Below are 23,772 nucleotides of genomic sequence, written 5' to 3'. Positions count from 1 at the left end.
GCTTGTCCAGGTCTATGCTGCCCCCAACAATCTTCTATTCATTGAACTTTTTGAAACTTTGCACTTTCAGAGAGAGGTAAGGGATTGATTCTGTATACACAGATTTGCAGAGGGACAATAGGGTTGAAGTCTGTTATTTCTCACCTCTATTTATTTAAAAACATTTTTGCTGTTAACAAGCATGTTATCGCTGGAGAGAGAAATTCACAGTTTGAAAACTTCAAAACTAGGCATCTCTGATGGTATCTTCTAGACTGAGCACCGAGTCCCATTGGGTAGATAGAAAGATTAATCTAAATCTATACAGAAGCCCCTGGAACTGCATAAAATTGGGTCCCTAATCCATGAACTATTGGAACTCATTTACAAAACTTTTCTTAAACATTACATGAATATATTCTCATACTACAGAATTAATAATCCCTATTCCATGATGAGATCTCTTTAAGCTATAATGTATCTTTAGACAGATTTTTTTGTGAGGAAAAAGCATTTGATCAAAAAAATCCAATTTCATTGATTTTTATCCACCCTGATAAGACGTACTTCCTTCGTTATAAACAATGTTAAGGGAGGTCAGATTGTGAGCCTAACCTACTTCAGGCTGAGAATCTACACCCCCCCGGCCAAAAAAAAAAAAAACCAAACAAAAAACCTATAGCATTAATTAAAAAACACTTGGTGGGATTTAATTATGATATTTAACTCTAAAATTATTAGGCCTTTCCTTACCCATCACCACTGTCAAGCTATAAATAGCTGTTACACCTGCACAGCTTCAAATCTAGGTTAGAATTGTGGGTCTTTGGTAAATATATGGATATCTACCTACTCCCCCTTCTTGCCCCCCGCCTGCCTGCCTGCCCCAGATTTGGGATGAATCAGCCACACAAGAGAAAACACACAGCTCCATTTTAGGAACCAGCAAATGGATGCTGGAAAATAGATTTTTATTTTAGTACATTATGTCTACCTTCAGTTATGGGTAGGTCAGTTAATTGGTGAAAGGGGGTGGAATAGCAACCTTTTCACATCTTTGCTCGTGCTGTCATATGAAACAAGAATAGCTACAAGCAGTTGTATGTTTACAATATTACAGAAAATACTTTTAAAATTAAAAAGTATAAGGTGACAACAAAAGGATACAAGATTTCTTTGATCTAAAAAAGGAAATGGTGTAAAATAATTGTACAACAGGTAAATTTACACACTAATTTTTTTTAAAGGTTTTCATAGAACTTTTCAACTGAAAGAAAAATACATCTATTTATCACATCAAGACACTTTTTTAAATTAAAAAAGCTACCTACATCACTTATGTAGTTTCAGAATTAATTCTTAATTTATAGACATCCTTCATTCTCTCAACTTAGCACATGGGTTTGAGGAAAAAGATAGCCACTTTCTCTCTCTACGTCAAACAAGTATTTTCATGTTTGACTATTTATAAAAGCTGTCCTTCTGTTCCACTGAAGTGTCCTTTCAAGCATGGACAGTCTATGATGGAAAATTCATAGAAAAGGGAAACACATACATAACTTCTTTTATGTAAAACAAAGTTAAAATGGTAGCATCTCTGCTAAAACAAAACAGGATTGAGAGGATGGTAAAAAAATAAAATCAAGACAGAAGGAGCACAATAGTTGTACCTATACATTCTTAAGTGACATTAAATGTTAAATACTGTACACAGTTTCAGCGCATGCCCAGAATTTGCCTGCTTTTTAGTTGATAATTTTTTTCCAGTTCGCACAATGCTTGAGCCCGCAGGTTAGCAGCATAAAGGCGTTTCTTCAGCTCAGAGCATTTTTCTTTTGGGAGAGGATAATTCTCCGAATCATTGGATATAGCATTCTCTTTACTTGCACCAAAGTGAACCTTCTTTCTTGCTGAAGAGGGAAGTAGCACTTCATCTTAAAGACAGAAACAGTGAAGAAAAGGGCTTTTGACTTTCATTGAATGAGTGTTCCTCAATATTAGTTTATTCATTCATATCAGTGCCAGTCACTTTGCAGAGGGGAACCTAATCTGGATCTAAGTTAACACATGTATTAAGTAGAGTAACTGCCAAACAGCTTTATTTGAATCAATAGAGTCAAATGCTGTTCATATGTAATTCACACTTTTGAGTTTCCAACTAATGCCATCCTTTGCCTCCCCACCCACCCAGCTTATTTAGGGGACAGTTATATAGGATACAAAAGCCCTGTTTAACATGACAGTGCTATAGGTTACTGGAGGTTGTAATTTTAATTAAGACCTAAGATAGAAAGGGCTGTAGAGACTTACTTTTGTTTGGTTTAGTCATCTCTTTACAGAGAGCACACAAGAAGAGGAGAGTACCTTTATTTTGCAGAAGAGCAAAGATACAGATAGCAGTGATACAATGAGTCAAAATAAAGATGGAGGATACTGGATAGTGAAAGATGTTTAGTTTCCAAGTTCAGTACTCGATTATAGAAACTCTTGATGGCTTGAGTGTTGCAGTGAAGTATCCGATAAAACAGCTACATAACCCAGAGGCATGACCTATGTACTGACACTAGGTGAATCAGGACTAGTCTATATTAATGTACTGAGAACACTTTACCTACCCTTCTATGCCACAACAAATGACATGCTATTTCAGAAAAAAAGTCACCGAGGAGTACTCAGTATCTTCTGAAAATGTAAGGGATGTTTTTCCCTGGTGCAGGTAAGCCATGTGTACCTCTACACATTTTTGTCTTTAAATGATAGCATAGCTTGCAGACTTCCTGAGAACGAGGGCAGAGTTCACCTTTGACCATTTTACACTAGCAGCAGTTTAGTTTTAATGCAGTGATTCAAGAACTCAATTTTGCTCAGCCATGCTTCCATAATAAAGTCCCAGCTCTGCACGATTTTGCAGAAAACTTGTTTGATTCTCAAACCACAGGGAGTGAGAAGGTCTTAGTAAGCAACCTGCCTAAACATGATGGATTCTGCAGGGAGCCTCTGCCAGTGCAGAAACCTAGTGGTAATCGCAACAATTGAATTTAGTCCTGAAAGAAAATACTAGGGGGCTTAATAGGGGAAAAACCTCCTAGTTAGCATTTTTCTTAAAGTTAAAGTTAGTAGAGCTATAAGAAAACAGTGATTGATTTATCTGGTAGTGTGAGGTAACTGGAACAGAGTTTCAATGTTACTCTGATTTTTCTGTGATTGATGTAAAACTAGGCCCTTTGTAAGAGTAATAAAACTGAGCTTAGTGAGATAGGGAAGGTAGAGACCTGGGTGCTGCCTTCTAGCTAGGTCTGTTCTACAGCAAGCAAACTCTTTATAAGAGAAAGTTAAAAACCATGAAAGATGCAGAGGATATTAAATTAGGAATTGTCACATTATAGCATAACTAAGTAAACCTGAATGATTACAAAGAGGAGGATAGGAGCTGGGGGCGGCAAGGGGACGAAAGAGAAGCAGGACACCTCTTGCAGACTTCTTCCACAGTTATGTCAGGAAAGGGGGAGCGTCAGAAAGTAGTAATATTGCAAAAGGCAAGGGATTAATAGGCAGACAATTAGACGTTAAAACAATGCTATTTTGAGTGATTAAGCTGAAGCAGCATATGACAGCTAGAACCAGGCTTGTAGAAGACTACTTCATGTGGAATGATGATAGTGTGGGCATTGGATCAGTGTCTCCTATATCCCAAGTGAATACTCTAAACAACTTGGCTAGGAGTTTGAGGGAGGTAATCCTCCTCCTGCCCCTTCTACCCCCCAGCTATTTTCTGTAAGCTTGCTTATAGGGACCCAATCTGGAGAGCAAACAGACCATAGTTAGGTTTCAGAGTAACAGCCGTGTTAGTCTGTATTCGCAAAAAGAAAAGGAGTACTTGTGGCACCTTAGAGACTAACCAATTTATTTGAGCATAAGCTTTCGTGAGCTACAGCTCACTTCATCGGATGCATACTGTGGAAAGTGTAGATCTTTTTATATACACACAAAGCATGAAAAAATACCTCCTCCCACCTCACTTTCCTGCTGGTAATAGCTTATCTAAAGTGATCACTCTCCTTACAATGTGTATGATAATCAAGGTGGGCCATTTCCAGCACAAATCCAGGGTTTAACAAGAACGTCAGGGGTGGGGGGTGGGAGGAAAAAACAGGGGGAAAATAGGCTTGAATAGAGACTGGGAGTGGCTAAGTCATTCTGCAAGGTAACCTAAGTTAATTGCATCCAATTTGCAAATGAATTCCAATTCAACAGTTTCTCACTGGAGTCTGGATTTGAAGTTTTTTGTTGTAATATAGCAACTGTCATGTCTGTAATCGCGTGACCAGGAGACTGAAGTGTTCTCCGACTGGTTTATGAATGTTATAATTCTTGACATCTGATTTGTGTCCATTTATTCTTTTACGTAGAGACTGTCCAGTTTGACCAATGTACATGGCAGAGGGGCATTGCTGGCACATGATGGCAAATATCACATTGGTGGATGTGCAGGTGAACGAGCCTCTGATGGTGTGGCTGATGTTATCAGGCCCTGTAATGGTGTCCCCTGAATAGATATGTGGGCACAGTTGACAATGGGCTTTGTTGCAAGGATAGGTTCCTGGGTTAGTGGTTCTGTTGTGTGGTATGTGGTTGCTGGTGAGTATTTGCTTCAGGTTGGGGGGCTGTCTGTAGGCAAGGACTGGCCTGTCTCCCAAGATTTATGAGAGTGTTGGGTCATCCTTCAGGATAGGTTGTAGATCCTTAATAATGCGTTGGAGGGGTTTTAGTTGGGAGCTGAAGGTGACGGCTAGTGGCGTTCTGTTATTTTCTTTGTTAGGCCTGTCTTGTAGTAGGTGACTTCTGGGAACTCTTCTGGCTCTATCAATCTGTTTCTTCACTTCCACAGGTGGGTATTGTAGTTGTAAGAATGCTTGATAGAGATCTTGTAGGTGTTTGTCTCTGTCTGAGGGGTTGGAGCAAATGCGGTTGTATCGCAGAGCTTGGCTGGAGATGATGGATCGTGTGGTGTGGTCAGGGTGAAAGCTGGAGGCATGTAGGTAGGAATAGCGGTCAGTAGATTTCCAGTATAGGGTGGTGTTTATGTGACCATCGTTTATTAGCACTGTAGTGTCCAGGAAGTGGATCTCTTGTGTGGGCTGGACCAGGCTGAGGTTGATGGTGGGATGGAAATTGTTGAAGTCATGGTGGAATTCCTCAAGGGCTTCTTTTCCATGGGTCCAGATGACGAAGATGTCATCAATATAGCGCAAGTAGAGTAGGGGCGTTGAACAACGCTTCCTCAGCTCTCGTCCCCTAAGTCAGCCATAAAAATGTTGGCATACTGTGGGGCCATGCAGGTACCCATAGCAGTGCCACTGATCTGAAGGTATACATTGTCCCCAAATGTAAAATAGTTATGGGTAAGGACAAAGTCACAATGTATACCTTCAGAGCAGTGGCACTGCTATGGGTACCCGCATGGCCCCACAGTATGCCAACATTTTTATGGCTGACTTAGAACAGAGACTGAATAGAGACTGGGAGTGGCTAAGTCATTATGCAAGGTAACCTATTTCCCCTTGTTTTTTCCTACCCCCCAGACATTCTTGTTAAACCCTGGATTTGTGCTGGAAATGGCCCACCTTGATTATCATACACATTGTAAGGAGAGTGATCACTTTAGATAAGCTATTACCAGCAGGAGAGTGGGGTGGGAGGAGGTATTTTTTCATGCTTTGTGTGTATATAAAAAGATCTTCTACACTTTCCACAGTATGCAGCCAATGAAGTGAGCTGTAGCTCACGAAAGCTTGTGCTCAAATAAATTGGTTAGTCTCTAAGGTGCCACAAGTACTCCTTTTCTTCAGGCCATAGTTAGGTGGAAGAATACCTATCTTTTCCTGGTTTGTGCACCACACTGGGGCTTAGGCATCCAGGTAGTTGGTATGCTGCTGCAAAGCACATGCCCAGAGACAGAACATAGGCACCTAGGGAACTTTTATGGCAAAAAATGTAGGTGCCTACAGAATGCAGGGGGAGCTTATGGGTCTCTGAACCACAACAGTGCCTGATTCAGAAAATTGATTTAGGTGCCTAAATTCCACAGTCTAGCTTTAAATTGTTATGCAAGGTATTGTACCATGTCTGTTTTTTAGATTGGATTTGGAAAATTACTGCTCTTTATTCTAAATCAGCTGAGGTTTCTAACAAGTATAATTTGACTCATTTGGTTGCAAGTTCAGTGTATGTTAGACTATCTGAACTATGAGCCACCCTTAAGATCAGTGGGAAAAAAAGGTAGTGTAAATCTGCCTTTTCTTTTAAAGCCATCCATGAAATGAAGGCTGAGTGGTCATAAGACATGCCTTATGTTTTATTGAAGACTAAAATTTTAAAGCTAGATCATAATTACATGGATCTGATTTCACAATCTGCTCCAAAACTGAATTACTAATGTTCTGAAACCTAGAACTAGAGAAAGTAAATTCATAACTTCCCAGCAATTCATACTGACACCCTTCCCTTCTCAACATCATTTCTGATGTTCAGGTTCAATAAATATTGACAGCAGCAGATGTGATCTCCTTGTAGAGCAGTTTTTCTTCATTCCATGTGACACTTTTTTAAAGTGGTCAAGTTTCTGTTCAAAACCATTACAGAAGTTTATGTAGTTTGTTTGGTAAGAGGGGACTTTTCATGGCATGCAGAATGTCAAGGGCATCCTCATGGCTGTGCCAATCTGTGTTTACTAGTTCAAGTGGCTGTCTGTTTATTCTCATACCTGGGCTTTTTGCACCTGCCAATATCTTCTGTTCCTTGAATAGGTTGTAGTTTTTCATCAAGTTCTCAGCCCTGTTTTGAAATGAGATAAGTTAATAAACCATTTCTACAGCAAACAATCTTAAAGTTTAACCTAGGTTACACTGTAATACCTAGCAAGTTTATCTTCTGCCAGTCTCTCACGAACACATAGCTCCCGCTCCCTCTCTGGAAGTAAGCATATGAAGAAAGTTAACACAGATTTCTGGTGTTTTCCAGACAGGAGAGGCCTGATCCCAAGACAGATTTTCATGTAGAAAAGGAGGTAATCACTGAAGTGTCAAGCCCCTAAATTTCTGCTTTGTTGCTCTAGGTAGCAAAGTAGTACACTTGCTGTGTAGAGACAGGTTCTCTCAGCCCATGCTCTTCATGGGATATGGCAGTGACTGGACACGAAGGAGTTTAAGTGATGCATAACATTCTTCCATCATGGAATCCTCATACTGCTTTAAAATACCAATCATGCCCTGAGAGAGTCTTGTTTTCTAGTCTATCATGCATGGCTGGCTGAAGCTATACTAGTGTTCAGTCCTGCCATTTTGCACAGACACTTTATTTTAGCTGTGCCATATGCAGGGCTTGATTTTCAAAATAGATGTTCCGATTGTGGCACAAAAAGTTAACTGCGTGCAGCTAAAGATGGCAAATACAACTCAAGTGTTATCCATTACATAAATCCAATTAGTTAAAGAACTGACCATATAGCTTCACTGCTAATGAGATCTATTGACAATTGCTGTTTTGTAACAGTTTTGGATATTCCTCCAATGGACAGTCTCCAAAGACACACACCCCCCTTTTTAAAGTTGTGCCACTATCACAACCTCCAATAATTTTCATAGATTGTAGCTAACACTAATTGTACATTTATACAGAGTAAGGATCCAAATCTGTTGGGCAACTGCATATTCACATTAGAGTCAGTGCAGAGTAAAATGTTACCATTTTGATTTGGTAGCATTCCATGCATTTTACTCTGTATGGCTACACATTGTTCAGGACAGCAGATTCAGGACCCATGTTCTGTAGGTTTTGGTAACCTTTGCTTGCTACAAACAGCCTTCTCTATCCCCCACAATCCCAACCTAGGTTTCTACTCCTGGATTAGACCACCAGGTAAGGTTTAATTAAATACAAAAGAGAAAGTGGTAGTTTTAAAAATCTGACAGGCTGCATCTACAATGTGGACTACCCCCTCATAGGCTTTCAGACCAGTCTGATTAACTTCCCCACTCCCAGAATGGAATTTCATACGTTCCAGTTGTTGCTCTCTCTCTTTTATGGCTCGTTCTCTCTCCTGCAACTGTTGTTCCTTCAGTTTTAGCTCATTTACTGCAGTGCCTGAATGCTGCAGCCTTTCTGGCTCTGTTGATCTTCGTCCTCTCCTCTCAGAGGAGTTTTTCTGCTCTTCTACCACCAAGTCAGCTATCAAGGGATTCTGTAGAATTTCTTCAACAGAGGGTCGACAGTAGTCCTTAAAAGAAACAAGCCAAGGAAAGAGTGTGGCAGTGGCAGTTTAAGAAGTTTAGGACACCAATTCCCTTCTTAATGGAGGAAAAACTGTACAAGTTCCATCCTACAGTAAAATTAAAGCTCTGAAATGCTTTAAGTATCAGATTGAAGTATTAGTGAAAACAGCAGTCAATTCCTACCTTTAAATTCAGCATCTTTTTAAGAAGTTCATTCAACTGATCTGAATAACGATATGGTATTCGCCTGAACTTCCCTTCCTTTATCTTCTCTGCCAACTCCTTTTGGTTATAAGCTGTAAATGGAGGCCTGGAGAAGAGTATTTATTTTCTTAAAGGCTCTTTTCACTGTTTAACTGGAAAGGTGTTAAAGGGTTTTCATTGTGTTTGAAGTGGTAAATGGAGATTTTTTTTTTTCCCCCTCAATCAAGGTTCTTCTAGTGTCTAGAAGAGAGCTGGTTTTTGATTTTTAAAATATTTTGAAAACAAAACAGTTTGTTGGATTAAGATTTTAGATAAACTTTGGTCTTCACCTGTTTATAGTTTAGTCACATACTATAACTGAAGTGTAAGTAGTCTCACAGCATTTATCTTTATACTTACGAGAGTGCACATAGCTCGTATAGCAAGCATCCTAGAGACCAGATGTCTGATTTTTCGTTATACGACATGCGGTTCATTTGTTCCTAAGAAAGAGAAGCCTTTATTTAAAATGTGTTATCAGGAAGGTGTACAGCAATTCATTTACAATAATGCAGCAGAACCAAGTTCTCCATGAAGGATCAGCTAATAGTTGTGCAACCTACTAAATTATCACTGGTGAGTTTGCAGTTTAATTCACAATAGCTACTTCAAGCTAGTACAATTCAGAATATAGAAGATATTACAGCAAAAACCGAGCTGGAGTAAAGCTTTATTCAAACTGCATCAGTTTTTTGATCAGTACAAATGCAAGACATTATATAGGGAAAACAAACTTCCATTAGAGTCTGCACATAGAGCACAGAAGCAAAGGAGAAGTAGCGAGCTTTGACATGACCTTGCAGGATTTTCACTCCCAAGTCTATGCGCCATAGAGGACAAGAACCCTTGTAGATCAATCATTTGAAGAAGGTAGAGTACCCTACTCCATCACTGCAGCAACACTGATGCATTACTATGCAGATGTGAGAAGACAAGAATCAAGTAGAAGTCAGTGCCAAGATACCAAGGCAGATACTTCAGAAATGTGACTTGCAGGGGGTAGACCTAACAAGATGACAAGGATGGTACTAACAAACTATACCTCGTAAGAGATCTGTTCTCCCAGGGAGAAGAGCTGGAGCAGTAGCCATGATGGAGGTTCTTAAGAGCTTCACATCAACTGTAGTCAAGAACTAAGAATGCTGTCTTTGAAAGGATCTACTTAGGATGGTGAGCGATGACCAGTGCACAGTTCTAATTTGTGCTGGACTCAGGAACAGCAGCCTTCAAAAGTAAAATATCAGGAGGCAAGGAAGCTATTCCAGCCTCATTCTGAGAAAGGAATAGGAACGAGAATTCTACAGATGTTCTCTTTGAACACATGGATTTGAGAGAAAGGTGTTGTGGATTTATTAAGTATGCACAATAGTCTGATGGCAGCGGTCCTCAACTTGTTCTATACCACAAGAAGAACAGGAGTACTTGTGGCACCTTAGAGACTAAGGAATTTATTAGAGCATAAGCTTTCGTGGGCTACAGTCCACTTCAGATGCACAGACTGGAACATATAGTAAGAAGATTACACACACACGGTGGAAGTTGCCATACAAACTGTAAGAGGCTAATTATACCATGTAACAGAAAAAAAGTTTTGGAACTCCATCACTACCCTCCCTACACAGAGGAGAGAGAACGAACACAAATCCCTGAGCACATTTTCAACCCAGTTCAGATAGCGGGGAAGTCCACAACCCCCAGGTTGAGAACCCATCCTATAGCTAAGACACCAGAAAGAGTACAACACTTAGTTTATGAAAATTTACAGTCCAAAAAACTTGATGCTTAAGTCATATCAAACCCGAAAGTCATATACAAGACCATTCTGATATATGATGCAGAATTGTTGCAGGCAAGTTCCCCCCTCCCTCCCCCAAACACAAGTTTTAAAGGTCTGTCCCTGGTTAAAAAAAAAAAAAAAAAAAAAAAAAGAGTTGGCTACAGGAATTAAGATTTAGTTATAGGTTTCGTTAACTAAAAACTTTTAAAGATGTTGAGGAATTCTGTTAAAAAGCCAGGTGTTGCAGAAGAAACCAGGATCTTGGAACACTTACTGGAGACATGTAATATGGAGTGCCAACAAATGTTTTAGCAAAACTGGTATCATGGTGCAATATTCTAGCCAATCCAAAGTCTCCAAGTTTCACATTGTGCTTGCTATCTAGAAAAATATTTGCTGGTTTTAGGTCACGGTGCAACACAGTGTGGCCACCATCACTCCGTCTATGACATTCCTTCAAGGCCAGGGTCAACTGAGTCAACATGCGGAGAACAAAGTCTTCCTCTAAGTAGTGTCTAGGAAAGGAGAAGAAGTTAATTTAGAGTATTATAGATCTTGTAAGGTTTCAGAGTAGCAGCTGCATTAGTCTGTATCCACAAAAAGAAAAGGAGTACTTGTGGTACGTTAGAGACTAAAATTTATTTGAGCATAAGCTTTCATGAGCTACAGCTCACTTCATTGGATGCATGCAGTGGAAAATACAGTGGGGAGATTTTATATACACAGAACATGAAACAATGGGTGTTATCATACACACTGTAACCAGAGTGATGGTATGATAACACCCATTGTTTCATGTTCTGTGTATATAAAATCTCCCCCACTGTATTTTCCACTGCATGCATCCGATGAAGTGAGCTGTAGCTCATGAAAGCTTATGCTCAAATAAATTTGTTAGTCTCTAACGTACCACAAGTACTCCTTTTCTTTTTATAGATCTTGTAAATATAGTAAATAGAGAAAGTGTACAAGTCACCCTCTAATTAACTATTTGTTCCCATCTTAGGGTTTTGTACTACCACCCATGGCTATAGTATCCTAACATCTACCATGCAAAGCAAATAGCAGTAACACAGAGGGCTAGATCCAAAAAGTAATGTGAGTGTTGCAATAGTGCTAACTTTTATGTACATTCCCATCCAGTGGAATCCACAACCTCAAGTTAGGCACCTAGGCTCCCACTGCATGGAGAGAGTTAGATACCCAAGAATAGGATTTACAAAAAAAGCCAGTACACTGGGCAGAGATAGCATTACCTGTTGGAACTGCTTAAACTGAGGAGAGGGGTGAGTCTTAATCCACACTCCTCAAAGGGATTTAGGTGTCTAACTCTATCCAAGAGGGAAATGTCCATCTCTGCTTGGGATTCTCAGCAGTGAACTCTCTCCTGGAGTTTGTTTTTTTTTAAAAAAAACACACCCAAGAAATGCCAGGGAAAGGGGAGTGAACTTCCCTTATAGTATTTAGCCCACTTGTTAGAGCATTCACCTGGGATGTGAGAGACCTTGCATTATGTGAAGAGGAAATTTGAACTCCCACCTCTCAGGTGAGTGTCCAAACCACTGGGCTATGCTGGTGTGGGTTGCTCTCTCTCCTATTGAAGCAGTCCACAGTATATAACAATTAAATATTCATTGGGCCAGAGAGAATGACTAGTCCAGTGGTTAGGGCACTCCCCTGAGAGGTGGGAAACCCAAGTTCAAATCCCTTCTCCACATCAGGCAGAGGGGGAATTGAACCCAAATCTCATCCCTGGGCTAATGGAGGCCACCTCTCAACTATTGTGTGGGAGTTTAAGCAACCTCAGAGCACACCTATGAATTAGGTGCTGCCGACAAGATATGCAGGGCAATGCTTCAGGGCTTGGCACTTAAACACTGGTCTTATACCTTAGAACAATACAACTGTGAGCATGCTCACTGGCAGAAAAGCTTAGATGTCTTGGGGCTTTAGGCAGCAGCTGAATAGGGGTTTTGAAGACCTCAGTAGCACCAAAATATTGGCCTTGGGGATTAAGCTCAGAGCAACTAGTGGACTTCATGACATTTTGGCACCTTTTGGGAATTAAAAATGCCACACAGTGTACAGGATTTTGTTTTAAGGCATTAATTTCCTTTTTTTTAAGTGGTATATACTGAACACAAGAGAATCAGTGTTGATAGCCATTCTTATGATGGAAAGGCCTTTTCAAACATGACAGTTGGGCAGCATTTCCCATAGAGGGTCAGACTCTGGGGTCACCTAATCCCATATGGAAGTGGGCCCCATAGCCATCCCATTTTTGGATCAGAAAATCCATTCCTTTCTCCCCCTCTTATAAGTATCACACAGCAAAACCTAGAAGATAATTGGCCCAGAGCATTGTTATGTAGAACAATTCAAGTGATTTATCTCAAGTCTCAATTTGTGATTTTAGTTTTGCATCCTGGGACATTTAACAGACAGCATGGAGGAGCTGTCAAGGTCACCCACTCTAAAGTGCTCTGGGACTTGTATGGTTAGAGCCAAGTCAGACAAAATTATATTAGAATTCTGATTGAGCTGAAGCAGTAAGTTCTGTTAGGATAGTTTCACCACTTCTCTTATAGATAGTTCTCACATCTAGGGGCAAGTGGACTCAAGAGAAAAAAAGTAAAGCACATTCTAAAACCCACAAGACAGGAAAGGGGCTTTGAGGCAGGTTTAATATATTTGAACTTGCTTTTAACAGACAGTTTACCAAATTTCTTCTTAGTTTTATTTTAAATCCCTGCAATAGTGACTATTCCAGTGTGTGTGGTACCTCAGTTTTTCTGTATCTTATCAACAGAAGTCAGTTTAACACAACTTCCACTAAATTATACCTTTTAAAAAAGCCTTCTTATACTTTAAGGAGAGACTTGAGAGTATTTAGAAGTTTGAGGTGATTAAATGTATCAAACCCAAGTTTCTAATGGATTACAAAGAGATGCATTTTGATTTAGCTTAATTCTGGTAAATGCTCCGGTTATTTAGATGGGAGAGCATGAGATCCCCCTGAACAGATTTCACATGCCTTTCCTTTGTACATCTTGCAATTAGACTAGCCAGGTCACCACCTTCACAATACTCCATCACGATGTACAGGGTTGTGTTGGTTCTGTCAATGATGCGATCATAATACCGGACAATGTTTGGGTGTTTCAGCTCCCGGAGTAAATTCACTTCCGAAACAAGCATTTGTTTCTCGGCCTCGGTCATAGAGCCATAGTCAAGCTCTTTCCAAACTAAGACCTGAAAGACAGCGGACACCGCGACTAGCGGACAAAACACGAATGGTCCCACTAGGGACAGCTTGTCAAGCCGAGACACAAGCTAACTGCCCAGCTAGCAGCGCTTGACGAGCCGGCGGAGACGAACACGGGGCGGCCCCCGTCCCAGCCCGGCCGAGCGACGGGCAGCTTCACATTGCAGAGCAGCCGCCCCGACTCACCTCCCACGAGCCGGCCCGTGGGGTGCTGCGTGTCCCCGCTCCAGCGGATCCGCCTCACCCCAACCCACGGGGGGCCAGCAGCGAGCCCCCGAACCCGCAGGGGCCGAGCTCGGGGAGCGCAGCCCCAGCCAGGCCTCCAGAGCCCGCCGGTGGGGGAAGCGCCGCTGCCGGGGGCCGCCAGAGGCAGCAGGGGGCTGGCCCGCCGTCAGACAGCGGCCAGCCGGAGCCGCCGACGAGACGAGATAACCGCCCCGGGCAGCAGAGAGGTGCGGGGCCATCGGAGCCCGCAGCGCCGGGGCGCACACACGGGACCCGGGGCCCGCGCGCGGCCCCCGATCGCTCACCTTGCCGTCCGCCCGGCGCCGCACCTTCTGGCACTTGCCGTAGGAGCCGGCGCCGATTGTGAGCAGCACCTCGTAGTCCTCGGGCCGGCTCGGCATGGCGCCGCGACACGTTGAAGCGCGGCCAACGGAACAGCGACTACGCAGCTACCTGTCGCCGTCGTTTAAACGCGCCGCCCCCGCCGCCCATTGGCCTGGCGTTGCAGCTCCACCCGCCCTCCCATTGGCTACTCTTCTGTAAACAATGCACGCTGCGTAACGGCCGTTACCACTGCTAGGCAACCAGGGCGGCGCGAGGCGGGGCGCGACGCGAGGAGGGATCCGAAGACTTAGCTCCACCCCCTTTTCACGTCTCTCCGCGGGCACCGCCCCCTCCTCTCAGGAGCAGGCGGACACGGCCCATCGACTGAGTGTAGTGTAGGAACCTGCTCCCTGGAGCAATGTGCTGCCTGCAGCAGTTACTGATGCGTTACCGATTGCAGAAAACTGCTGCCTGATGAAGCAAATTCCTACACATAACAGTTTGTCCCCTGCACTCTTCTATTGTCCCCCGCACTCATGGCAGAACTAAGTATTATCTAAACAATTCCTGACAGGTGTTTGTCTAACCTGCTCTTAAAAATCGCCAATGATGGAGATTCGATAACCTCCCTAGGCAATTTACTCTCGTGATTCGTGGGGGTATTTCATAGAATCATAGAATATCAGGGTTGGAAGGAACCTCAGAAGGTCATCTAGTCCAACCCCCTGCTCAAATCAGGACCAATCCCCAACTAAATCATCCCAGCCAGGGCTTTGTCAAGCCTGACCTTAAAAACTTCTAAGGAAGGAGATTCCACCACCTCCCCAGGCAATGCATTCCAGTGTTTCACCACTCTCCTAGTGAAAAAGTTTTTCCTAATATCCAACCTAAACCTCCCCCACTGCAACTTGAGACCATTACTCCTTGTTCTGTCATCAGCTACCACTGAGAACGGTCTAGATCCATCTTCTTTGGAACCCCCTCTCAGGTAGTTGAAAGCAGCTATCAAATCCCATCTCATTCTTCTCTTCCGCAGACTAAACAATCCCAGTTCCCTCAGCCTCTCCTCATAAGTCATGTGTTCCAGTCCCCTAATCAGTTTTGTTGCCCTCCGCTGGACTCTTTCCAATTTTTCCACATCCTTCTTGTAGTATGGGGCCCAAAACTAGACACAGTACTCCAGATGAGGCCTCACCAATGTCAAATAGAGGGGAACGATCACATCCCTCGATCTGCTGGCAATGCCCCTACGTATACATCCCAAAATGCCATTGGCCTTCTTGGCAACAAGGGCACACTGTTGACTCATATCCAGCTTCTCGTCCACTGTAATCCCTAGGTCCTTTTCTGCAGAACTGCTGCCGAGCCATTCGGTCCCTAGTCTGTAGCGGTGCATGGGGTTCTTCCGTCCTAAGTGCAGGACTCTGCACTTGTCCTTGTTGAACCTCATCAGATTTCTTTTGGCCCAATCCTCTAATTTGTCTAGGTCCCTCTGTATCCTATCCCTGCCCTCCAGCGTATCTACCTCTCCTCCCAGCTTAGTGTCATCTGCAAACTTGCTGAGGGTGCAATCCACACCATCCTCCAGATCATTTATGAAGATATTGAACAAAACCGGCCCCAGGACAGACCCTTGGGGCACTCCACTTGATACCGGCTGCCAAGTAGACATGGAGCCATTGAACACTACCCGTTGAGCCGGACAATCTAGCCAACTTTCTATCCACCTTATAGTCCATTCGTCCAGCCCATACTTCTTTAACTTGCTGGCAAGAATACTGTGGGAGACTGTGTCAAAAGCTTTGCTAAAGTCAAGGAACAACACGTCCACCGCTTTCCCCTCATCCCCAGAGCCAGTTATCTCGTCATAGAAGGCAATTAGATTAGTCAGGCATGACTTGCCCTTGGTGAATCCATGCTGACTGTTCCTGATCACTTTCCTCTCCTCTAAGTGCTTCAGAATTGATTCCTTGAGGACCTGCTCCATGATTTTTCCAGGGACTGAGGTGAGGCTGACTGGCCTGTAGTTCCCAGGATCCTCCTTCTTCCCTTTTTTAAAGATGGGCCCTACATTAGCCTTTTTCCAGTCATCCGGGACTTCCCCGGATCGCCATGAGTTTTCAAAGATAATGGCCAATGGCTCTACAATCACATCCGCCAGCTCCTTTAGCACTCTCAGATGCAGCGCATCCGGCCCCATGGACTTGTGCTCGTCCAGCTTTTCTAAATAGTCCCGAACCACTTCTTTCTCCACAGAGGGCTGGTCACCTCCTCCCCATGCTGTGCTGCCCAGTGCAGTAGTCTGGGAGCTGACCTTGTTCGTGAAGACAGAGGCAAAAAAAGCATTGAGTACATCAGCTTCTTCCACATCCTCTGTCACTAGGTTGCCTCCATCATTCAGTAAGGGGCCCACACTTTCCTTGACTTTCTTCTTGTTGCTAACATACCTGAAGAAATCCTTCTTGTTACTCTTAACATCTCTTGCTAGCTGCAACTCCAGGTGTGATTTGGCCTTCCTGATTTCACTCCTGCATCCCCGAGCAATATTTTTATACTCTTCCCTGGTCATTTGTCCAATCTTCCACTTCTTGTAAGCTTCTTTTTTGTGTTCAAGATCAGCAATGATTTCACTGTTAAGCCAAGCTGGTCGCCTGCCATATTTACTATTCTTTCTACACATCGGGATGGTTTGTCCCTGTAACCTCAATAAAGATTCTTTAAAATACAGCCAGCTCTCCTGGACTCCTTTCCCCCTCATGTTATTCTCCCAGGGGATCCTGCCCATTAGTTCCCTGAGGGAGTCAAAGTCTGCTTTTCTGAAGTCCAGGGTCTGTATTCTGCTGCTCTCCTTTCTTCCCTGTGTCAGGATCCTGAACTCAACCATCTCATGGTCACTGCCTCACAGGTTCCCATCCACTTTAGCTTCCCCTACTAATTCTTCCCGGTTTGTGAGCAGCAGGTCAAGAAGAGCTCTGCCCCTAGTTGGTTCCTCCAGCACTTGTACCAGGAAATTGTCTCCTACCCTTTCCAAAAACTTCTTGGATTGTCTGTGCACCGCTGTATTGCTCTCCCAGCAGATATCAGGGTGATTGAAGTCTCCCATGAGAACCAGGGCCTGCGATCTAGTAACTTCCGTGAGTTGCCGGAAGAAAGCCTCGTCCACTTCATCCCCCTGGTCCGGTGGTCTATAGCAGACTCCCTCCACGACATCACCCTTGTTGCTCACACTTCTAAACTTAATCCAGAGACACTCAGGTTTTTCTGCAGTTTCATACTTGAGCTCTGAACAGTCATACTGCTCTCTTACATACAATGCAACTCTCCCACCTTTTTGCCCTGCCTGTCCTTCCTGAACAGTTTATATCCATCCATGACAGTACTCCAGTGATGTGAGTTATCCCACCAAGTCTCTGTTATTCCAATCACATCATAATTCCTTGACTGTGCTAGGACTTCCAGTTCTCCCTGCTTGTTTCCCAGGCTTCTTGCATTTGTGTATAGGCACTTGAGATAACTCGCTGATCGTCCCTCCTAATGTCCAACCTAAAGCTCCCTTTCTGCAGTTTAAGCCCACTTCTTCTTGTCCTATCCTCAGACGTTAAGAAGAACAATTTTTCTTCCTACTCCTTCTAACAACCTTTTATGTACTTGAAAACTGTTACCATGTTTTAACCTTCCCTCACAGGTCATGGTTTCTAGACCTTTAATCATTTTTGTTGCTCGTCTCCAGACCTTCTTTAATTTGTCCACATCTTTCCTGAAATGTGGCCCCAGAACTGCACACAATACTCCAGTTGAGGCCTAATCAGCGTGGAGTAGAGCAGAAGAATTACTTCTTGTGTCTTGCTTACAACACTCCTGCTAATACATCCCAGAATGATGTTTGCTTTTTTTGCAGCAGAGTTACACTGTTGACTCATACTTGGCTTGTGATCCACTATAACCCCCAGATTCCTTTCTGCAGTACTCCTTTCTAGGAAGTCATTTCCTATTTTGTATGTGTGCAACTGATTGTTCCTTCCTAAGTGGAGTACTATGCATTTGTCTTTATTGAATTTCATCCTATTTACTTCAGGTAATTTCTCCAGTTTGTCCAGATCATTTTGAATTTTAATCCTATCCTCCAAAGCACTTGCAACCCCTCCCAGCTTGGTATCGTCCACAAACTTTATAAGTGTACTGTCTATGCCATTATCTAAATCATTGATGAAGATATTGAACAGAACTGGACCCAGAACAGATCCCTGTGGGACCCCACTTGTTATGCCCTTCCAGCATGACTGTGGAGTGATAACTACTCTCTGGGGATGGTTTTCCAATCAGTTTTGCACCCACTTTATTGTAGCTCCATCTAGGTTGCATTTCCCTAGTTTGTTTATGAGAAGGTCATGCGAGACAGTATCAAAAACTTTACTAAAGTCAAGATATACCACATCTACCACTTTCCCCACATCCACAAGGCTTGTTACCCTGTCAAAGAAAACTATCAGGTTGGTTTGACACTATTTTTTTTGAAAAATCCATGCTGACTGCTATTCATCACCTTATTTTCTTCTAGATGTTTGCAATCTGATTGCTTAATTATTTGCTCCATTATCTTTCTGGGTCCACAAGTTAAGCTGACTGGTCTGTAATTTCCCGGGTTGTCCTTATTTCCATTTTTATAGATTGGCACTATAATTGCCCTTTTCCAGTCTTCTGGAATCTCTCCCATCTTCCATAACTTTTTAAAGATAATTGCTAATGGCCCAGATATCTCCTCAGTCAGCTCCTTAAGTATCCTAGGATGCATTTCGTCAGACCCTGGTGACTTGAAGACATCTAATTTGTCTAAATAATTTTTAACTTGTTCTTTTCCTATTTTTGCCTCTAATCCTACCTCATTTTTACTGGCATTCACTACATTAGACATCCAATCACCACCAATCTTCTTGGTGAAAACTGAAATGAAGAAGTCATTAAGCACCCCTGCCATTTCCACATTTTCTGTTATTGTTTTCCCCCCAGCCCCTCATTGCGTAACAGGCCTACCCTGTCCTTGGTCTTCCTCTTGCTTCTAATGTATTTGCAGAATGTTTTCTTGTTACCCTTTATGTCTCTAGCTAGTTTGATCTCGTTTTGTGCCTTGGCCTTTCTAATTTTGTCCCTACGTACCTGTGTTATTTGTTTATATTCATCCTTTGTAACTTGACCTAGTTTCCACTTTTTGTAGGACTCTTCTTTGATATTCAGATCACTGAAGATCTCATGGTTAAGTCAGGGTGGGCTCTTGCCATACTTCCTATCTTTCATATGCAGTGGGATAGTTTGCTCTTGCACCCTTAACAATGTCTCTTTGAAAAACTGCCAACTGTCTTCAATTGTTTTTCCCCTTAGACTTGCTTCCCATGGGACCTTACCTACCAACTCCCTCAGTTTGCTGAAGTCTGCCTTCTTGAAATCCATTATCTTTATTTTGCTGTTCTCCCTCCTACCGTTCCTCAGAATCACAAACTCTATCATTTTATGATCACTTCCAGCAAAGCTGCTTTACACTTTCAAATTCTCAACCAGTTACTCCCTATTTGTCAAAATGAAATCTAGAACAGCCTCTCCCTTAGTAGCTTTCTCCACCTTCTGCAATAAAAAATGGTCTCCAATACATTCCAAGAACTTGTTGGATAATCTGTGCCCTGCTGTGTTATTTTGCCAACGGATGGCTGAGTAGCTGAAGTCCCCCATCACCACCAAGAACATAAGGTTGTTCTTATCTGCTGACTTGTCCTAATTTGCTAAAAACTGCTATCTGATGTAGCTGGGGAATGTTTGTACCTTTTCTCGGCCCTGGAGCTGCTCTTGGATGTTCTAGAGAGCAGCCTCCTCTGTTGCCACATCCACCCATTCCTCCTCCTCCTCCTCCTCCGAGTCCCTGGGGGTCCCTGCACCAGGGAGAGAAGGGGACAGGATTACGCCTGCTGCCACTCGGGGAAAGGACGGGGGCATGGTGGGGCAATGTGTCCCCTTCCCAACTCCAGGACCCAGGGCAGATCGGGCCCCACACTCCCCCCTCTCTGTCAGTGATGCCTTCAACCCCCAACTCCTTCAGGAGCCCATAGGAAGGCGACCCCCCGACACTGTCCTGGACTCCCTGGGAGGTGCCTGCCCCCCTACCCCACAACTGGAGCACCAAGGACCAAAGTGCCAGCATCTAGTGTCAGTGGGGTTCACGTGGCTCAGGCTAGACATCTGGGCTGGGGACCCACCCCCATAGCACTGATCGAGGGCCTGGACCCAGGGTGTTCACAGCCCCCTCCTCACCCCTCCCTGAGCCCAGCCTGGCTCCTCACCTGGAACAAAGCAGTGGCACCCATCGGCCTCGCTGCTGCCCAAGTCATAGGTCCTGCTACTGTCCCATGGGGAGCAGACCGAGCTGCTGGTGCTGGGACAGGGATCCTCCACGTCCTGCCCTGGGGAGGCTAGAAGGTCCTCAGTGAGCGGGCAGGGCGAAGCCTCCTGCTGGGAATCAGGGCTGGGTTCCTGGGGCCGGTGCTTCCCACACAACAAGCCCCAGAGCCACCCTGCCCGGTTCCCCTCCTGGGCTGGGTCCTATCTGCCCAGCCGCATCCTGGGCCAGCTCCATTTCGGCCTGGCCGGTGGCTCTCCCACCTTGGCGCCTGCGCCGGGAGTGGGTTTCCTCTGCCAGAGGGCTGGGCACTTCCACCTCCTGGCCCAGCCAGGGGCTCCTTCCCCGCCAGCGGGGAGGGAGGGGCCGCTCTGCTCCTGGGGAAGATGGCAGCTGCTTCCCTCAGGCTCTGGGGCCACCTTCTTCCTGAACATCCTCAGGAGCCTGGCCATCCTGAAACCAAGCGGGGAGCAGGCGTGAGTCTGGGGTCAAGGCAGCCTCTCACTAACCAGCCTTTTTGGTTCCTCCCCATCCCTGCCCCAGCCAGAGCAGCTCCTCCTCCCCCCACAGGGGTGCAAGGAGTGCAATCTCCACACACTGGCAGGAGCTCATTGCATGATCTGCTCCCAACATTCCCCCTCGTCATCCCTGGTGCTGCAACAGCCGGGGAGTCTCCTCCTTTTCGAGCACTGGGGTCAGTCACAAAGACCATCAGTCACTTTGGACAAGCAGCTCACTCCTGCCGTTCCAGGGCACATTCCCCCCCAGGCTAGAGAAGGAACAGAACCCAGGAGTGCGGTCTTCTCCTGAGAAACCATTCCCCATGTCAAAGTCCCTAGGCATAGCAAGCCCAGGGCCTCCTCGTTTCCCATTGATTTCCATGCTCAGCCGCTCACAGGGTCTGGCCCAGCCTGACTCTCAGCCTGGGGAACAGTCTCCCACAAAGGAAGGGCTGGGAGCCCCATTGCTGGGACCTTCCCAACACACTGGAGACGGCTCTGGAGAAGGCCCTCCCCGGTCTGAGAGTGAGGGGCTCCTGGGGGCGGTTTGCAAATCCAATCTCCTTTGGGAGAGATTCTCTCCTCTTCTTTCTGACAGAGGACACCACAGAGGAACCCTAATGCCACTCACTTGCTCTAGGTGATGGAGCGATGGATGGCGGATGTTCAGGGTCACCTGCTGTCGCTCGCCCTCCTCCTCGCTCTCCAAGCCCAAGGCAGGCTGGAGAGGGTGGTGACCTGAGGAGTTACCCTGCCCAGCCAGCAGGCAGGGTGATGACACTGGGCGATCGACTGGCTGTGAAAAGAAGAGTCTGTCTTATTGCCAAGGGACGGAGAAACTCAGCCAGCAGCAGGGGGTGCAGAACACTGCCCTAGTGCAGGGGTGACGGCGCCTCCCAGCTCCTGACATCCCGGCACTTTACACACCTTCCTGGAGCCTCCCAACTCCCCTGGGCTGTAGGGACTGCGACCCCAACCATACTGATGAGAAACAGGCCTGGGGAGGGGAAGCTACTGGCTCAGGGTCACACCAAGTGTCAGAGCCATGGATGGGACCCAGCAGTCCTTATGTCCAGGCCCCTTCACTAACCACTGCTGCACACTCCCTCCCACAGCTGGCAATTACAACCAGGCCCTCATGTCCAGTCCCCCTGCCTTTGAGGGGGAATGTGCTCTGCTGTAGTGACTGGACTAGGGGGTTGGGAGTCAGGACTCCTGGGTTCCATTGCTGGTTTTCCTATTGACCTGTGGGACTTTGGGCAAATTGCTCCCCACTCTATGACTCTGTCCCCAGCAGTCAAATGGGGATTTCCTACTTTCCCACTATTGGGAAAGTGCTGGGAGAAAAAAGCTGCTCTGACAGTGCTAAGCAGCATCTGACCAATAAAGGTCAGTGTGCACTGCCCAGGAAGAGGAGTGTTTGGCTCTGGGGTTTCACTTCAGCCCAGTCTCTAGCCAGGGGCCCAGCCATGGAGTTTGGCTCAAGTAGACCAATTCTCCAATTTGTTAAGGGCGTTTGGAATTCCAACCCTGTGCTCCAAAGTGCTTGGTGTCATCTGCAAATTTTAGAAGCATACTCTCCACTCCATTTTCCAAATCATTAATGAAAATATTGAATAGTTCCGGACCCCGAACTGATCCCTGCTGGACCCACTAGGTACACCCTCTCAGCTGGACAGCCAGACATGGAGAAGGACTCTTGGAGTACGGGCTTTCAACCAGCTGTGTACCCACATTATACTAATTGCACCGAGACCACATTTCCCTAGTTTGCTTGTGAGAATGTCCGATGGGACTGTGTCAAAAGCCTTCTTAACACCAAGATAGATCACAACTCCTGTTTACCCACCTCCACTAGGCCCATAACCCTGTCAAAGAAGGAAATAGGATTGGTTTGGAATGATTTGTTCTTGACAAATCCATGTTCACTAGTCCTAAGACCCAAATTATCCTGTAGGTGCTGACAAACTGATTATTTAATAATGTGTTCCAGTATCTTTCCAGGGATGGAAGTGAGGCTGGCTAGTCTGTAAGTCCCAGGGTTCTCTTTGTTCCCCTTTTAAAGATAGGTACTGTCTTGTTAGTGGATTGGAAGATGTTCTTTTTCAGGGATCTCAGAAGAGAACTGGGACACAGCACCTGGTTTGTTAAGACCACAAAAATGGAGGCAGGAACCTCTTCTCTCCTCCTGGCAAAGAACCCCAGGTACCTAAAAGAGTGGGACTCACATCCCTGAATGGGCTTTAAAAAAGACAATGGTTAACATTTGGCCCCAACCATTTCTTGTTTCCACAGACGAGTCATTTTAGCAAAATTTAGAATTCCTTGGTGCTCAACACCGTAAAACTCCCCTTTCTCCTTCACAAAGGGCTCTAACGCTCCTTATCTCACCCAGGATGATGGCTGCCCAGAGTTCGAGAATTTTCCCTCTTCCCATTGGACAGATGGGGAGCCTGAGGTTCAGAGAAGGGAAGTGACCTACCCAAGGGCCTACACAGCAAGGTGGTGGCAGAGCCAGAAAGAGAAGCCACCAGTCCTGACTCCTGTTCTAACAGACAAGAAATCCCCCAGAGGCAGGCATAGAGCCCAGGAATCGAGATGGCCGGGAAATTACATTGAAACTGTTTCTGTCAGAAAATCCCATTCAGACTAAACCAGTTTGTTTCTTGAAATCATAACAAGTGGGATGAAAATGCTTTGCAAAAATATTTTGTTGCAAAACAAAAGCATCTCCTGTTTGTCACACTGTGTTAAATTGTCTCATCGCACACAAAGAGGAGACGCTTCGATCTCGAAAATTAGATAAA

General features: G+C 44.8%; 1 protein-coding gene and 1 long non-coding RNA gene across 3 annotated transcripts; both read right to left on the bottom strand.

Moving 5' to 3' along the window:
• Window positions 1-912: 912 nt before the first annotated feature.
• On the bottom strand, window positions 913-14,324 carry NEK2 (NIMA related kinase 2). Of its 2 annotated transcripts, none has more exons than XM_037895752.2 (9): window positions 14,065-14,324; window positions 13,304-13,521; window positions 10,544-10,784; window positions 8,853-8,935; window positions 8,433-8,559; window positions 8,035-8,254; window positions 6,894-6,948; window positions 6,743-6,813; window positions 913-1,913 (listed from the first exon to the last, which is right to left on the bottom strand). In XM_037895752.2, exons 1-9 carry the CDS (start codon window positions 14,158-14,160, stop codon window positions 1,696-1,698), a joined length of 1,329 nt encoding a protein of 442 aa, XP_037751680.1. In that variant the 5' UTR covers window positions 14,161-14,324; the 3' UTR covers window positions 913-1,695. The 2 variants fall into 2 exon arrangements, with proteins under 2 accessions (XP_037751680.1, XP_043399622.1); XM_043543687.1 differs by having other exon boundaries at window positions 14,089-14,199.
• A 5,646-nt stretch (window positions 14,325-19,970) lies between these two features.
• LOC122465191 lies at window positions 19,971-22,413 on the bottom strand. The gene is made up of 3 exons (XR_006289843.1): window positions 21,597-22,413; window positions 20,410-20,918; window positions 19,971-20,001 (listed from the first exon to the last, which is right to left on the bottom strand). It is a non-coding gene; the product is annotated as an uncharacterized LOC122465191 (long non-coding RNA).
• Window positions 22,414-23,772: the final 1,359 nt, after the last annotated feature.

Source organism: Chelonia mydas, chromosome 3 (genome assembly GCF_015237465.2).
Source record: "Chelonia mydas isolate rCheMyd1 chromosome 3, rCheMyd1.pri.v2, whole genome shotgun sequence".
NCBI classification, from domain to species: Eukaryota; Metazoa; Chordata; order Testudines; family Cheloniidae; genus Chelonia; species Chelonia mydas.
Note: the sequence above shows the minus strand (reverse complement) of the source record. Positions and strands in the feature narration are given on the sequence as shown.

Coding starts and splice junctions, on each gene's coding strand:
- NEK2 (XM_037895752.2), bottom strand. CDS start 14,160: ATGCCGAGCCGGCCCGAGGACTACGAGGTGCTGCTCACAATCGGCGCC. Junction 8,255..8,432: donor AAAAGATGCTGAATTTAAAG/GTAGGAATTGAC, acceptor GTTTCTTTTAAG/GACTACTGTCGACCCTCTGT. Junction 1,914..6,742: donor GGCAGGTGCAAAAAGCCCAG/GTATGAGAATAA, acceptor TCTGTCTTTAAG/ATGAAGTGCTACTTCCCTCT.